The sequence below is a fragment of the Myotis daubentonii genome, chromosome 15 (genome assembly GCF_963259705.1).
Source record: "Myotis daubentonii chromosome 15, mMyoDau2.1, whole genome shotgun sequence".
NCBI classification, from domain to species: domain Eukaryota; kingdom Metazoa; phylum Chordata; class Mammalia; order Chiroptera; family Vespertilionidae; genus Myotis; species Myotis daubentonii.
This window is the reverse complement of record NC_081854.1, coordinates 20,537,670-20,553,252: the sequence shown is the minus strand read 5'-3', so window position 1 is coordinate 20,553,252 and position 15,583 is coordinate 20,537,670. Positions and strand designations below refer to the sequence as shown.

At 49.5% G+C, this 15,583-nt stretch overlaps 2 protein-coding genes across 5 annotated transcripts in view; one reads left to right on the top strand and one right to left on the bottom strand.

Annotated features, from left to right (window-relative positions):
* Positions 1-4,806: 4,806 nt before the first annotated feature.
* On the bottom strand, positions 4,807-7,338 carry RPS16 (ribosomal protein S16). Its single transcript, XM_059666574.1, has 5 exons — positions 7,276-7,338; positions 7,042-7,143; positions 5,296-5,392; positions 5,138-5,185; positions 4,807-5,007 (listed from the first exon to the last, which is right to left on the bottom strand). Exons 1-5 carry the CDS (start codon positions 7,321-7,323, stop codon positions 4,862-4,864), a joined length of 441 nt encoding a protein of 146 aa, XP_059522557.1. The 5' UTR covers positions 7,324-7,338; the 3' UTR covers positions 4,807-4,861.
* Positions 7,339-15,124: 7,786 nt separating this feature from the next.
* The window catches only part of SUPT5H (SPT5 homolog, DSIF elongation factor subunit), a 37,533-nt gene continuing 37,074 nt past the window's right edge, over positions 15,125-15,583 (top strand). For 2 of the 4 annotated variants that reach the window (XM_059666562.1, XM_059666559.1), the window contains exons 1-2: positions 15,125-15,239; positions 15,486-15,563. In XM_059666562.1, coding sequence (XP_059522545.1) covers positions 15,489-15,563 — 75 coding nt within the window. In that variant the 5' untranslated portion in view covers positions 15,125-15,239; positions 15,486-15,488. Of the gene's footprint in view, positions 15,240-15,480; positions 15,564-15,583 lie in introns of all 4 variants that reach the window. The other 2 variants (XM_059666560.1, XM_059666561.1) reach the window with 2 other exon arrangements.

Below are 15,583 nucleotides of genomic sequence, written 5' to 3'. Positions count from 1 at the left end.
TGGCCTATGGAGACAGCATTCTAACCAACTGAGCTACCTGTCCAGGGCCAAAGGATCCTTTATGCCCTCCTCGCTGCAGCATGCCCTGTGAGAAGCATAACCTAATCAATTTCTTTGGTAACATTAGCTTTTTTAATTGAACATTTACCCTCTTGTGCTTTTGCACAACTTATTTAACCTTTCTTGGAATTTTCTGAGGCACCAGAGTCAATGTAATCTCTCTCTGAGCCTGGGTTTTCTCATGTATAATGAGGACAATAGTATCCCATCTTGTAGGGGTCTTGTAGGATCACTGCAAAGATTCAATGAAGGAGCCCTGGCCAGTATGATCCACTGGTTAGAGCACCAGACTGCCCACCGAAGGATCACAGGTTCGATTCCTGGTCAAGGGCACATAACTGGATTGCAGGTTCAATCCCTGGATCCCTGGCTCCAGCTGGGATGCATGAGGGAGACAACCAATTAATTGATGTTTCTCTTCTCCCCTCCTCCTTTCCCTCCCTTCCACTCTTCCTAAAAATGGAAAAAATAACCTCAGGTGAGGATTAACAACAACAAAAAAGATTCAGTGAAGGTAACCAATTCCCAAGTGTGTTTGAGTCTCTGACTCACAGCACATTGTTCAAATCACAGATGTCCCAGGATCTAGTCCCAGACTATAGAATCACAACCTCCAGGACCGGAGCCTAGGAATCTGAAGTTTCAGCAATCACCTAACAACAGCAAAGAAGGCTGAGATTTATCGAATCCTAATGGCATACCATGGGCATTAGTCACTTCATATGAACTCAATCACTGTGAGTCCTCACAACAGCCCTAAAAGGCAAGTGAGGACTTTAATCCCCGCTTTAGAGATGAGGATAATAAGACAGATTGGATAAGGAACTTGCCCAGTCACACAGGCAAGGGCAGAGCTGGGACTCCCATTTCCTGCAGCCCAACGGAGCCCATACTCTTGAGTACCTATCCTGTGCCAGACACTGTTTTTGCCACTGGGGGCACAATAAGGAGCACTCTCCCCACCCCCCATCCCCACCCCCACCCCCAACTTGAGACACAGCCCAGTACTCCAAGGGCCCTAGGTGATAAGGTAGCCAGGACAAGGCCTGGCTTAATAAATGTTAGCTGCTGGCTTCTATTCAGTTGAGCAATAACCATGCCCTACACCAGGGCCTGGGCCTGCTCCGCTGCAGCCTCCCCAAGGTCAGGACAGAGGCAGGCCCTCCTCTCAGCCCCAGTTGCACATTCCCAGCCACCCCCAGCTGCACATTCCCAGCTGAAGGAAAGTTCACAGCCTGACTTGGGCTCCCAGCAGCGCCGGAATTCCCGGTATTTGAGGAGGCGTCAGGGAGGGAGAAAAGGCTGTCTACTCTAAGGCCTGGGCAGGGAAAGAGGCAAGTGCCTTCAGCTCCTCCAGATGCATCCCAGCTGTGCCTCTGGGAGGCAGCCAGGAGCCTCAACGAGGTGGAATGAGGGGGGTATCTCTAGATCCTGTGGGAAAACTATGGGCACCAGGCTTGCCTTAGTCCCTCCTGCTCCCTGCCCCTAAATTCCATTCCTCCTGCCTGCCCAATTATATTTGCTTCATAGGCCAGCTCTGAAGCCTCAGGAATATAGTTTGCCTGTTGTAAGCCGCTTTCAGAGCTTCTGCAAAATCAGGCTCAAACAGGCAAGAGCAGAGGTTTGGCTGGTGTCACTCAGTGGTTGAGCATCAGGAGGTCACGATTCAATTCCCAGTTCGGCACATGTCTAGGATCCCGAGTGGGGTGTGCAGGAGGCAGCTGATCACTGATTCTACCATCACTGATGCTACTATCTCTCCCCCTTCCTCTCTGAAATCAATACAAATATATTCTTTTTTTTAAAAGGGAAAGGTGGAGGCTAGCTGGATTGCTCAGTGGATAGAGCGTTGCCCTGTGGACTGAAGGGCCTCCGGTTCGATTCCGCTCAAGGCATGCATGCTCAAGGCATACATCTCGTTGCAGGCTCGATCCCTGGCCCATCGGGAAGCATGCAAGAGGCAATCCCCTCCTCTCCCACTCTCTAAAAACCAGTGGGAAAATACCCTCTGGTGAGGATTAACAAAAAACAAAGGAGGGGGATACTGCTATCTTCCTTGGGAGCGTTAGGTTAGTGCCAGTCAACTGAAGTTAACCCAAGTGAACTCCAGCTCCCATGCAAAAAGCTTGCTGAGCTGCCTTTTGCCACTGGGCTCATTTTCTCATCTGGAATACCGTGCAATGCATTCCTCAGATACCTCTGTTAGAATTGCCTGCAGTCTTCAGCACAGTGATGTGCCGTATAGGTTTGCAGCCGAGGAGCTGGAGGGGAACAGAACTTGCCACCTCACAGTATGCCCGTTTGGCATGAGGATTATTTCAGGCTGGTTAAAGAAATAGCAGACATGGGGGCAGCTCTGAAAACCAAGCAGAGGTTACCCTCTGTAGGACATTTACTTTTGTAAATTGGAAGTCTCCATTGGTAAGGACCAGCAAGAGGGGGATGACCTTACCTGGAAATTCAATGGAGACAAGGACTTAACACCCTTACCCTTGTTCACTGTGCTATTCCTGGCGATCTGTAACTGAGCCCCCTCCCACACCACCACCAAACCCGTGTCTTTGATCTTCAACTGAAGAAGGTATCCAAGGTTGGCTTCAACTATATTACAAGGACTAGCTCATAAGCAACAGAATTTCATAGGTTCAACTTAGTGGGGTTGATTGAGCACCAATTAGGTGCCATGCTAAGCATCTTCACAACCATTTTGATGAATTATTGTTTTCCTGGGCCTCTTCCTTATATACAGGAATACTTTTTTTTCCCTCTTCCTGTCATTCTTTTATTATGGCGATGTGTCAGCCAACAACCCAGAAGGGTAGAGGTAAAATTATTTTTCCTTCCCTACACGACAGGCTGTGTAGTGGGCTGTACCACCTAGGTTTGTGTCAAGTAGTTTGCACAATGAAAACACCTACCAACGCATTTCTCAGAGCATATCTCCACTGTTGGGTGGTGCGTGACTGTATTTGTATTTATTCCCTATGTATCAGTGCTATCCCATAGATACAGTGGTCGGCAAACTCACTGGTCAAGAGAGCTAAATATCAACAGTACTTCTTCAAAATAGACTTGCCCAGGCCGAAAACCGACTTCTGCACGTGGGACACGAAGTTTCAATCGCACTGTTCGCGTGCCCGCACGTATTTTGTGGAAGAGCCACACTCAAGGGGCCAAAGAGCCACATGTGGCTCACGAGCCGCAGTTGCCAACCATGGCCATAGAACTTTCAAGGAAAATGTTCTCGCCTGTGCAGCTCAGCCTGGTAGTCACACGGCTGTGTTGGATAGGGCAGATACAAAATAGGGCAACTGGACAGTAAATCTCAAGTTCTTTCTGCTATAAAAATTTGTGTAACTTTCCCCTCAATTAACAGTCTAGTGTGGTAAGATGCTACCAGTACTCAGCAGGGGGAGTATCTCCCCCACCCCCAGCAGATGGCTGGGACATCTAGGTTGGCTGAGAAGACTGGCATGAAGAGATGCCCTTACCAGCGCAAGTGAGGTGCCTTACCAGCGCAAATGGCCCTAGCCGGTTTGGCTCAGTGGATAGAGCCTCCACCTGCGGACTGAAGGGTCCTAGGTTCAATTCTGGTCAAGGGCATGTACCTTGGTTGCAGGCACATCCCCAGTGGGGGGTGTGCAGGAGGCAGCTGATCAATGTTTCTCTCTCATTGATATTTCTAGCTCTCTATCCCTCTCCCTTCCTCTCTGTAAAAAATCAATAAAAATATATTTTTTTAAAAAGGCAGGGATGGGGGAATGAACTGAACTCCCATGTGGAATTCTTCATTGGATATGAAGACTGAGGGACTTGAACATCCCAGGATTTTGGTATCTGTGGGTGGTCCTGGAACCTATACCAGCTGTACATATACACGCACCATCCCACAGAATTTTTTTTGACAGTGGAAACGTCCTATCACGGTGTAGCCCAATGTAGGAACTGAAAGCCCATTTGTTGGCTTTCGTTGAAAGGCAGGCACATTGAAGACCTCAAAGCCATGTTTTGAGCCCCATTAGGACAGTTACTAGGGAGCATAACTGGGACTTACTTTTCCCCAGGAGGCAGTACTGACTTGTGGCTGAAGCCAGATGAAGCCCCAGTGGGGTTTAGGGCCCTTGCCCCCTAATCTGATCTAAGCTACAGATTGATATTAAAATCCCTGCCCTATCTGGTTTGGCTCAATGGATAAGAGGGTGGGCCTACGGACTGAAGGGTCCAGGGTTTGATTCCGGTCAAGGGCACATGCCCAGGCTGTGGGCTCGATCGCCAGTTGGGGGTGTGCAGGAGGCAGCCAATCAATGATTCTCTCTCATCATTGGTGTTTCTCTCTCCCTCTCTCAAATCAATAAAAATATATTAAAATTCCTTTCCCAGCCATCATGCCCTTAGTTGCTGACTTCAGACTCCACCCAGGCCATCTTTCTTTCTATTCAAGATTATTGATGGTATACATTTCCCCTGCTCTTTCCTGAGGTGCTAACCAGCAGCAAAAGAATTGAAATGAAGCCCAACTCATTGATACCCTACACAACCAACAGCCCCGAAACTCCCCATCTCAGCTGTGCCCACACACTCTATTCCTCTGGGGTGCAGGGAAAGGGGCCAGGTCTGCTCCCACCCACCCACACTAACCCCAGAGTGGTGGCTTATGCAAGGGCTTTAAATCCAGATTGGCAGTGGGTTTGGGGTGTTTCCTGTATTTCTTTTAGCCAAAGACTACCACAAAAGATAGCACAATCCTTGAAACCTTAAATTCCATGACCATTGTTTATTATAAAGGTAAACCCAGATGAGCTTATCGGTAAGACTTCTGGTAGCGAGCACGGGCACCAGGACCACCAAACTTTTTGGATTCACAGCGACGGGGATCAGCTACCAGCAGGGTCCGGTCATACTGGATAAGGATGTCTTTGATCTCCTTCTTGGAAGCTTCATCCACATCTGGGGTAAAAAATGGGATAAAGATTTAGATGACCACGGAAGCATTCGCCTACTGTCTGGAGCTAAATGCCAGAGCTGGCACTTGACTTGCACCCACCCCCACGCCAATGGGAAGGACCCACTCACTCACATTTCTGGTAATAGGCCACCAGGGCTTTGGAAATGGACTGGCGGATTGCTGTGAGAAAAACACACAAAATAAGGTACATTAGTTTTAAGAAGATCCAGGAGTAGGACCTTGCTCTCAGAGCCACCTCCCACCCATGTTACCCAGGTCCTTGGACTTACCATAAATCTGGGCCACATGACCACCACCCTTCACACGGACTCGGATGTCCACGCCAGCAAATCGCTCCTTCCCAAGAAGCAGAACAGGTTCCAGCAGCTGGAGGAATTGGGGGGGGGGGGGGTGCAATGATAGGATTTTAGACCACAATCTGGGCGACTGAGCCACTTCATTGAGCATCCTTCTCTCTCTTCATGTAGCTTCTGCCACCACTGACCTCAAAGTACTAGTGGCTGTGGGAGGGTTGAGCTATCACTACACAGGCAGGAACAGGGAGGAATGGAAGACCGATGAGATTGTTCAAAGAAACCTAAGAAGGCAACCTCCCTGCATCTCAGATTCCCCATCTCAGACTGGTTCTTAGACTTCTGACTTTTAGCTCAATAGTAAGGAAACCTTTGCTGCTACCAAAGCTGCCTCAAACAACAAAAGGCACTCTAGGGCTATATCAGGTGCCTTTTCTGGGTTCCCCACCTGACTTCTCCATCCTCCCTTTGAGCCCCACAGATTTCCAAAGGAATTACAACCACACTAATGTGTGCCACACCCTCATTGTGCCAGGCATAAGTATCTTGCATGTGCTTGGACACATTTATTTTACCTACTTTAGGTCTCAGATCGCAGGTCTCCCTTCAAACTGCCCCCCATCCTGCCCTGACCCACTCAGATGCCAGAATCCTTGCCTGGGTCCCCCCATCCCAACTCCAAATACTCTGGGAGTAGTGTCTGGTATTAGATCCATTCTGTTTCCCCCAGTAGACTGACAGCTCTTTGAGGGCAGGGCCTGGGGCTTTTTGGACCACTGCTGTCCCCAGCACTCACAGGCTGTGCACACAAAGCCTTCAAATAAACTGAAAGAGTAAACCACAATACGTAATGTCTGCTATACCAAGTATCTTAGACCCTACCTCTAAATTCTAACTAACCCCGAAATGTGGATGTTATTCTTTACATTTAAAAGTAATAGACTTTATGGAAGATATTCTAATTTATCCTCACAACAGCCCTTGAAGGTAAAACTTATCCCCATTTTACAGATGATGAACTCAACCAAGGAAGAGTAGTTAGTTGCCTCAACATAGGCTATCAGAGACAGAAATCACACTCCAATCTCAAAGAAACTGAGGCTCCAACAGAGAGGAGCCCCTTCTCAGCCAAGCAAAATAAACCCAAATTCCATTCCTGTTCTTTTAAATCTTACTGAGTACCTACAAAGTCCAGAGGAGTGGAAACTGTTATCCCTCATTAACTAATTTTGAGAAATCAGGCCAAAAAAACCTCTGGTAATGCTCTTGTCTCTTGTCCCCAATTGAGTGGGCTTCCAAATACCCATTTTCAAAGCACCTTCTCAGTCTTCAACATTCACTTTATTAAATTTATTGGGGTAATATTGGTTAATAAATTGTTTCAGGTGTACAATTCTGTCATGTGCCATCTGCACATTAGACTGTGTGTTCACCACCCCACGTCAAGTCTCCTTCCATCACTATTTATCCTTTTACCCTCTTCTACCTCCCCCTCTAATCCAGGTTTTCACTCACTCTAAGCTTATATCACATCTTCTGTACCCCCAAACCCCACACCATCGCCAAATACCCCATTTTTCTGATCCCAATTCAGCTTCTAAACATCCCTGTTGATACCAGATTCCTCAGCTTCCAAGATCAACGAACTCCAGGAACCTGCTTATTTCAACATCTCTGTCCACAGTCCCACTCAACCCAAACGCCCGTCGTCAGTGCCAGCACCTTGTACTGAAGCGTCCGCGGCTCGATCATCTCCAGGGGCCGTCCGTTCACCTTTATGAGGCCGTTGCCCCGTTTGCAGTGCGCCACGGCTGTGGCCGTCTTCTACAGAAAGCGAGGGGAGAGACGAGGGCCACGTGAGACCACGGTTCCGGCTCCCGTGTAGGCCCAGGAACCTGCCATCGGCCTCTTCCAGACCCCGGCTTCCCCGACCCCTCTCCCCGGCTCCCGGCCCACCTTGCGTCCGAAGACCTGCACAGACTGCAGAGGCCCCTTGGACGGCATGACTGCGGGCGTGCACAGAGATCCTCACCGCGCGGCGCCGACACCGGAAAAGGAAAGCGCGGGGCCACCCCGGCGGCTTTACAGGGTGTGCGCAGGCGCCTTGAGCACAGCGTCGCGACGAGGAGCTTTACGGCTGTGGCGGCAGGAGGGCGGATCCCACGAGCGGTGGGCGGGACCTGGAACGGAAGGGGCGGGGCCTGGAGGGTGTAGTGCGGCCAAAGAAGGGTGAGGAGCACACGCCGTTCTTCACATCTTCAGCCCCCATTGGTCACAGTTGTTATTTGCATGCCGGTCTTTACTAATCTCCCTCCTCCTACCCCAGCGAACACCGATCCCAAGCCCCCGAGGAAGAGGCCCTTCTTAACCCTCCTCACCCGCAGACTTCCTCCCCAAAGCCTCCCCCACCGGAATCTCCCCTCCGGAGCCGGCAATCAGGCAGGACTCCCAGGTTGAGGATTCAGAGTCCTCCTACCCGCTGGAGCCCACCTTGGAGAGTCCTCTCCCAGAGTCCTTTTCCTCCTGGAGGCCCCTCCCCTAGAACCCACCTTTCACCAGGGTCTCCTCTCCAGAATCCTCTCAGAAGTCCACTCCCCTGCCTGCCTCTTGGGGTCCCTCACTCTGGATTCCTTTCCCTTCATCTCCCTCCACTCAGGGGCTTTCTCCCCCATCGTTCCCCCCACAACCTCCTCAGAACCCCCTCCTCCGGAATCTCCCTTTCCCCTAATACACCTTCTAGAACCAACCCCCTAGAATCTCCTTTCACAAAATCTTCCTCTCTCTCAGAGCCCTCTCCCTCAAAATCGACCATCCTTAAGAATTTATTTCCCTTCAGAGCCTCCTTTCCCCAGCAACCAGTGTCCTTGGAATTCCTCTCCCAGAATCCTTTCCGTAGAGACCTGCCTCCGGAATCTCCCTCTCAGGCTCCCTACCTGGAATCCCTAGATCATCTCCGCGTTCTCTGCCCCCAGGCCTCGCTCCACAGAATTTTCCAGCCCCAGTGCCCCCCGCCCCCACCCCCTCCCATCTGAGCAACCTCAGGAGGGGGCCACCTGCCTTGTTCCCCCCACTCAGGATGCTCCCTTCCCAGCCAGGAGGCTCCTCTAGGCTGTGTGGAGGGAGCCCACCGTTGCCTCAGTTTCTCTGGCAGCACTGGGCCTCGGGTCCAGGGTTCAAAGGGGTGTGGTAATTCACCTTTTGCCTGGAGGCCTGAGATGTGGCAGAGGTTGGTGGGCCTAGAGTCCAGCTCCAAAAGGGTGAGAGAGAGAGAGGGAAAGGGGCAGGAGGAAGGGAGCACCCACAGCATGACCTGGAGGGACACACAGACATAACAGTCCTAGAGAGGACAGGCACACGTGGAGCAGAAAGACAGGGGCCAAGGGAGGAGAGGAGGAGAAAGGAGACACCTGTCAGTCAGAAAAGACAAGCGATGGAGATTCTGAGACAGAGACCAAACCCTCAGAAAGAGACGGACAGGGACAGGCAGGCACAGAGATCCAAGATCCGTGGGACAAGTAGAAGCAGAAAGGAGAGCAAAGACCCCGGTTATGCACCTTCAGACACGGATAAGGCCTGGCACAGGATGCCCACACTCACACCACACGCTACTATCTTATGGGCCCGTTTGGGAGCGGAGGAGGCTCCAAACGCTCCAGGCTGATCCTCACGTACTAATCAAGTCTCCTATCTGCCTTGGGGGGGGGGGTCAGTAAGCCCCCTGACTTAGGCCCTCTCTACTCTAGAGTCACAGTCTCCCCCTGCCTCTTGGAGAGCATTCCCTGAGTATCTGTGGACTGAGTGGAGCTGGACAGGGAGGGAATGGGGCAGTTCCCCTCACCCCCTCCAGTCTTCCAACTTGCTCCCTCTCTCTGTACCTCTTGCTTCGGGGACCCTGGGCCACGGGACTAGAGAAAGCCTGGGGATAGGCAGGGTGCCCATGCGGCCTCTCTGGATCATTCTCCTGCTGGTAAGGCCTTCAGGGGGCCCAGGACCACCCCTCTGTCCTCAGGAGCCTTTCTACTTCCTGGTTGCCATCATGAAGATGCTGGTGAGGAGCAGGAGGGGAGAGTCAGCAATCAGGGGCAGGGAGGGGAAGCAGGGGCATGTCTGAGGAAGCTCAGGCTCTCCCACTCCAAGATCTGATTCTCCTTCCTACCTCAGAATTGTAGTGAAACAAAAAGGATGGCAGTCTCTACACCCCAGATGATCTCTTGGTGAGTATTTCATTAGCTTCTTAGTGAAGTTGGAAGTTTAGGAAGAATCCATTAGGCTTGGAAGACATGACTGTTAGCGGCAGAGGCATTGGCACAAGTGTTCTGGGTGTCCAGTCCATGACCCAGCCCCAGCCTTGACAAATATATTTTGTTCACTGCTGTCTCTGAAGTCTAGAACAACGATGGCACATAATAACAAATAATGACGATTATAGCTACACGTAAATAGTGTTTACTCTGTGCCAGATACTAGTCTAAATGCTTTAAGTATATTAGCTTATTTAACTCTTCACACTGATCCTCTAAGGTGGACAGGGCCCTCATGTGTGTGTGTGTGTGTGTGAGCCTTGTATGTATGGATGTGAAGGTTGTACACTGCACAAGGATCCCACATACACAAGGATAGTATTCACGTCCTGGACATAGTAGTCAATTTTCAGCAGATGGCAGTAAATATCTTTTTTTTCCTAACAAAATAGCACTTGGAAATGTTTTAAGGAATGGATGTCCTTTTCTAACTTACACAGGCACAGAATGAGCTAGTGTCAGCCCTCAAAATAGGGATTAGTGCCCAGCCGGCAGAGCTCAGTGGTTGAGCGTCGACCTATGAACCAGGAGGCCACAGTTCAATTCCTGGTCAGGACACATGCCCAGGTTGTGGGCTTGATCCCCAGTGTAGGGCATGCAGCAGGCAGCCGACTAGTGACTCTCATTGATGTTTCTCTCCCTCTCCCTTCTTCTCTGAGATAAATAAAACTATATATATATATATATTTAAATAGGGATTATTCAGAGCTCCCTTTTCCGGATGAGAAAACTGATACCCAAAGAGGTGAAATGGACTCGTTCCAGGCCAGAAGTCAGAAACCTTGGGGGTGGGAATTTGGGATCAGGCCCTTGCCCAGAGACACCAAGTCACTCTGTCCCCACAGGTGTGTCCTGCTGAGACTCCAAGCTGCTTCTGGCTGGAGCTATGTTGGGTTTGAGGAGGGCCCATCCGTGGGGACTGCTGTGTTCAGGCTACAGCAGCAGCTGGATGCCCTGCGGTCCCGGCTGTGGGTGACAGCCCACGGCCCTTGTCCACCTTGTGAAGACTATCCTCAGAGACCAGTCCCTCTTTTCCTGGCCAAACTCTTGGAGTTATTACAGGAAGCTTGTGCTCAGGACCTGCCCTCAGATAAGCCTTAAAGGACAGACTCCCTGGTACCAAACCCTAAGCCTTCTCCTTCTAGACCAGAGATGCCCCTGGAGCACTAGAAGCCAAGGGGGAGAGGAGAGAAGATGGGAAATATGATGAGATCTGAAGCCTGAAGCTTCTGACCTACTGGAGCAAGAGACTGGATAACTGGCCCCACCTGCTGCTGTTCTGCCTCTTTCAGATACTCCCTCCTCTCTCCTCTTCCAGGAAGGGACAGAACACTGCACAGGTGCCTTTTTTTTCAAACAGGTGCCTTTTAATTGATTTTTTTAAAAATATATTTTATTGATTTTTCACAGAGAGGAAAGGAGAGAGAGAGCTAGAAACATCGATGAGAGAGATACATCGATCAGCTGCCTCCTGCACATCTCCCACTGGAGATGTGCCCGCAACCCAGGTACATGCCCTTGACCGGAATCGAACCTGGGACCTCTCAGTCCGCAGGCTGACGCTCGATCCACTGAGCCAAACCGGATTCGGCTTAATTGATTTTTTTACAGAGAAGAAGGGAGAGGAATAGAGTTAGAAACATCGACCAATTGCCTCTCGCACGCCCTCTACTGGTGATGTGCCCGCAACCAAGGTACATGCCCTTGACCGGAATCGAACCTGGGACCCTTGAGTCCGCAGGCCGACGCTCTATCCGCTGAACCAAACCAGTTAGGGCTGCACAGGTGCCTTTTAACCTCATCCCTATCCCTTAAGGACAGGGCGAGTCTTGTGGTTCACTTCCCTGGCTGCAAATAATTATTCTGGTGGGTCCTGGACATCTATATTTTTAAAAATTAACTTTAGCCCTGGCTGCTGTGGCTCAGTTGGTTGGAACATTGTCCTGTGCAGTTTCCATTCCCAGTCGGGGCACATCCCCAGGTTGCAGGTTTGATCCCTGGACAGGGTGGATATGGAGGCAATTAATCAATGTTTCTCAAATCAACATTTTTTTCTCTCTCCCTTCCTCTCTCTCAAATCAATTAAAAGTATTTTGTTAAAAATCAACCTTATTGAGATATAATTTTTTAAAAATATATTTCTTTATTGATTTCACAGAGAAAGGAAGAGGGGGAGAGAGAGAGAAACATCAATGATGAGAATCATTGATCAGCTGCCTCCAGCAGGTCCTCTACTGGGGATTGAGCCCGAAACCCAGGCATGTCCCCTTGGCCGGAATCGAACCTGGGACCCTTCAGTCCACAGGCCAACGCTCTAGCCACTGAGCCAAACCAGCTAGGGCGAGATATAATTTATATAGAGTGAAAGGCACCTGTTTTAAGTGTATGTTTCAGTGCATTGGGTTTTTTTTTTAATCCTCACTGAGGACATTTTTTCCATTGATCTTTATTTTATGTTATTATTATTTTTAAAAATATATTTTATTGATTTTTTTACAGAGAGGAAGGGAGAGGGAGAATTAAAAACATAGATCAGCTGCCTCCTGCACACACCCCACTGGGGATGCACCCGCAACCAAGGTAAATGCCCTTGACCGGGATCGAACCTGGGATCCTTCAGTCCGCAGGCCGATGCTCTATCCACTGAGCCAAACCAGTTAGGGCCATTTTATTATTTTTAAAAATATATTTCTTTGTTGATTTCAGAGAGGAAGGAAGAGGTAGCGAGAGATAGAAACATCAATGATGAGAGAGGATCGTTGGTTGGCTGCCTCCTGCACGCCCCCTACTGGGGATGGAGCCCGCAACCCGGGCATTGCCCTTGGCCAGAATCGAACCCGGGACCCTTCAGTCTGCAGGCCGACATTCTCTCCACTGAACCAAACTGGCTAGGGCAGTGGTCAGCAAACGCATCAGTCAACAGAGCCAAATATCAACAGTACAACGGTTGAAATTTCTTTTGAGAGCCAAATTTTTAAAACTTAAACTATATAGGTAGGTACATTGTTATTAACTTTATTAGGGTACGCCTAAGCTGGCCTTTGCTAAAAACGTCCTCAATCTGAGGGGTCGACCTCAGCGAACGTACCCCCACTTCTTCTAATGCCACTTCTTCAAAATAGACTTGCCCAGGCCTAAAACCGACTTCTGCGCATTGGCCACGAAGTTTCAATCGCACCGTACGTGCATGCCTGCACGTGGTATTTTGTGGAAGAACCACGCTCAAGGGGCCAAAGAGCCGCATGTGGCTCGCGAGCCGCGGTTTGCCGACCGCTGGGCTAGGGCGATCTTTATTTCATTATTATTAATTTTTAAGTATAGTGTTTTTTAATTTTAATTTTTTTTGTTAATCCTCACCTAAGGATATTTTTCCATTGGTTTTTAGAGAAAGTGGAAGGGAGGGGGAGAGACAGAGAGAGAAACATCGATGTGAGAGAGACACATTGACTGGTTGAATCAAACCTACAACTGAGGTACGTGCCTTTGACCAGGAATTGCACCCCTGATGTGACCCTTCAGTCCACCGGCCGATGCTCTAATAACTGAGCCAAACCTGCCAGGGCTCAGTGCGTTCTGACAAACTTTTACGACAGGTAGCCACATTTCCATCACCCCAGAGCGTCCCTCATGTTCCTTTGAAGTCAGTCTCCACCTCCAGTCCTAGGCACTGACTAATCTGCGTTCTGTCTGTAAAGATTAATTTTGTTTCCTCTAGAATTTCATATGAATGGAATCATATCTACATATCCTAATGCTGGCTTCTTTCACTCAGCATAATGCTTCTGAAATGTATGCAAGTGTGTATCAGTAGCTTGTTACTATTGCACTGCATGGATGTGCAGCAACTATTTATCCATTCTCCTTACAATGGATATTGGTTGTTTCCAGTTTGGGGCTATCATGTATCTCTCTCTCTCTCTGATATTTTTATGTATTCTGATGTGCTGCTAGGGCTGAGAGTTGAGAACCACAGATACACCAGGGAAGAATTCTCCACAGGGAGAAAATCAGTGTTCCTTCTCTTTCCTGCAGTAAATGTCTTTCTGCAGAAGTGTCAATAGGCATTTTATTTTTTATTTATTTATTTATTTTTAAAAATATATTTTATTTTTAGAGAGGAAGGGACAGGGATAGAGAGTTAGAAACATCAATGAGAGAGAAACATCGATCAGCTGCCTCCTGCACGCCCCCTACTGGGGATGTGCCCGCAACCAAGGTACATGCCCTTGACCGGAATCGAACCTGGGACCCCTCAGTCCGCAGGGCGACGCTCTATCCACTGAGCCAAACCGGTGCTGGCTCAATAGGCATTTTATACGTGAAATCTTATTTTATTATTATTTTTTAAAATTTTATTTATTTTCCCTTTATTAAGATATTACACGTTTTTATTATTTTTTTAACTATCTTTTTATTGATTTCAGAGAGGGAGGGAGAGGGAGAGAGAGAAACATTAATGATGTGAAAGAATCATGGATCGGCTGCCTCCTGCTCGCCCCCGACTGGGGATGGAGCCCACAACCCGGGCATGTGCCCTGACTGGGAATCAATCCAGGACCCTTCAGTCCACAGGCCGACGCTCTATGCACTGAGCCAAACCAGCAAGGGTGTGAAAGCTTATTTTAATCCTCACGCACGGATATGTTTTTATTGATTTTTTTTAGAGAGAGTAGAAGGGGAGGAGAGGGTGGAGAGAGAGAGAAAGAGAAAGAAAGGAAGGAAGGAAGCATGAAATCTTATTTTAAAGAGCTGCTGTGTGAAGGAAGCAAGCTTACAGAAAGGGCACCATTTCTCTGGGGGGGATTGTTGGATTGGGGAGTTTGTACTCATGCAGAGATGCATCCATGTGTTTTGACTCTGGTAATTGCCTTGTGAGCCTGTAACGGCACTACATTCCCCCGTAACTAACTAGATGTACAGTAAATTTCTGTAAATTGAATCCATGCGTATGAATTAGCATGTGTTCTGAAAGCTTCAAAAGTTTTTTTGCCATCAGGTTAATTTTTCATATCTCTCCCTCATGCCTGGTTCTCTTTGACACCTCCTGACGAATTATCACTGGACTAACACATAAATTCACACTTAATCAACTTAGGGACACTGCAAACAAAAACAAGGGCTTTGAGGTCACCCAAACTTGGGGAGGAATCCTGGGTCTGCCACTTTCCGATTAATTTTTCTGACTTCAGTTTCCCCGTCTGCAAAATGGGGCTACCCGCCTCCTAGGAACGTTTTAGAAGGACCCATGAGATGAAGTATAATTTATTTGCTAATTTGTTTTGCTAATTCCCTGCGATTCCCTTCTTACGCGTGGCACGCCGCGTTAGTGGTCTGGGCTACATTCCAGCACTTGTTCTGGGCTGGAAAAGGCCGGGGCCCAGAGGGAATAACTTACCTCCCACTCGACTCTCCCAAGATGTCGGCTCCAGCTTCCACATGAAGACAGCTGTGCCGCTCTCAAGATGGCGACAGGAAGTGCGTCATTAGGACGCGCCCCGGAAATTTCGCGTAGGCGAAGCCAACGAGCAGATTCTCGCGAGAGGTTACGTCAGTCCCATCCGGGCGTCGTGTGAACTGCAGCTGGTTCCGAAGGCGGAGGTGGGACCGGACGGGTGCGGGGTAGTTGGGTGGCGACAGAGCCAGCCCGGGGGTCGCCGGGAGCCACGGAGCCAGGGAGACCGGGTTTCGGGGCTCTGGAGGTGTAGCGGGTGGTGCAAGGAGGGACCTTTCGGGTTCACGGTTGCCAGAATGAGGCTGCCGGAAGTGCGCTAAGAGGCTTTTTATTTTCTCTCCGGGGAAACAGGCTGGGGGGTGGGGGGGATTGGGGGGTACGCTGAGCCCGCCGTCTTTTCCCTGCAAGAACAGAATATGTCGGACAGCGAGGACAGCAATTTCTCTGAGGAGGAGGACAGCGAGCGCAGCAGTGACGGCGAGGAGGCCGAGGTCTGTGGCTGGGACGCTGG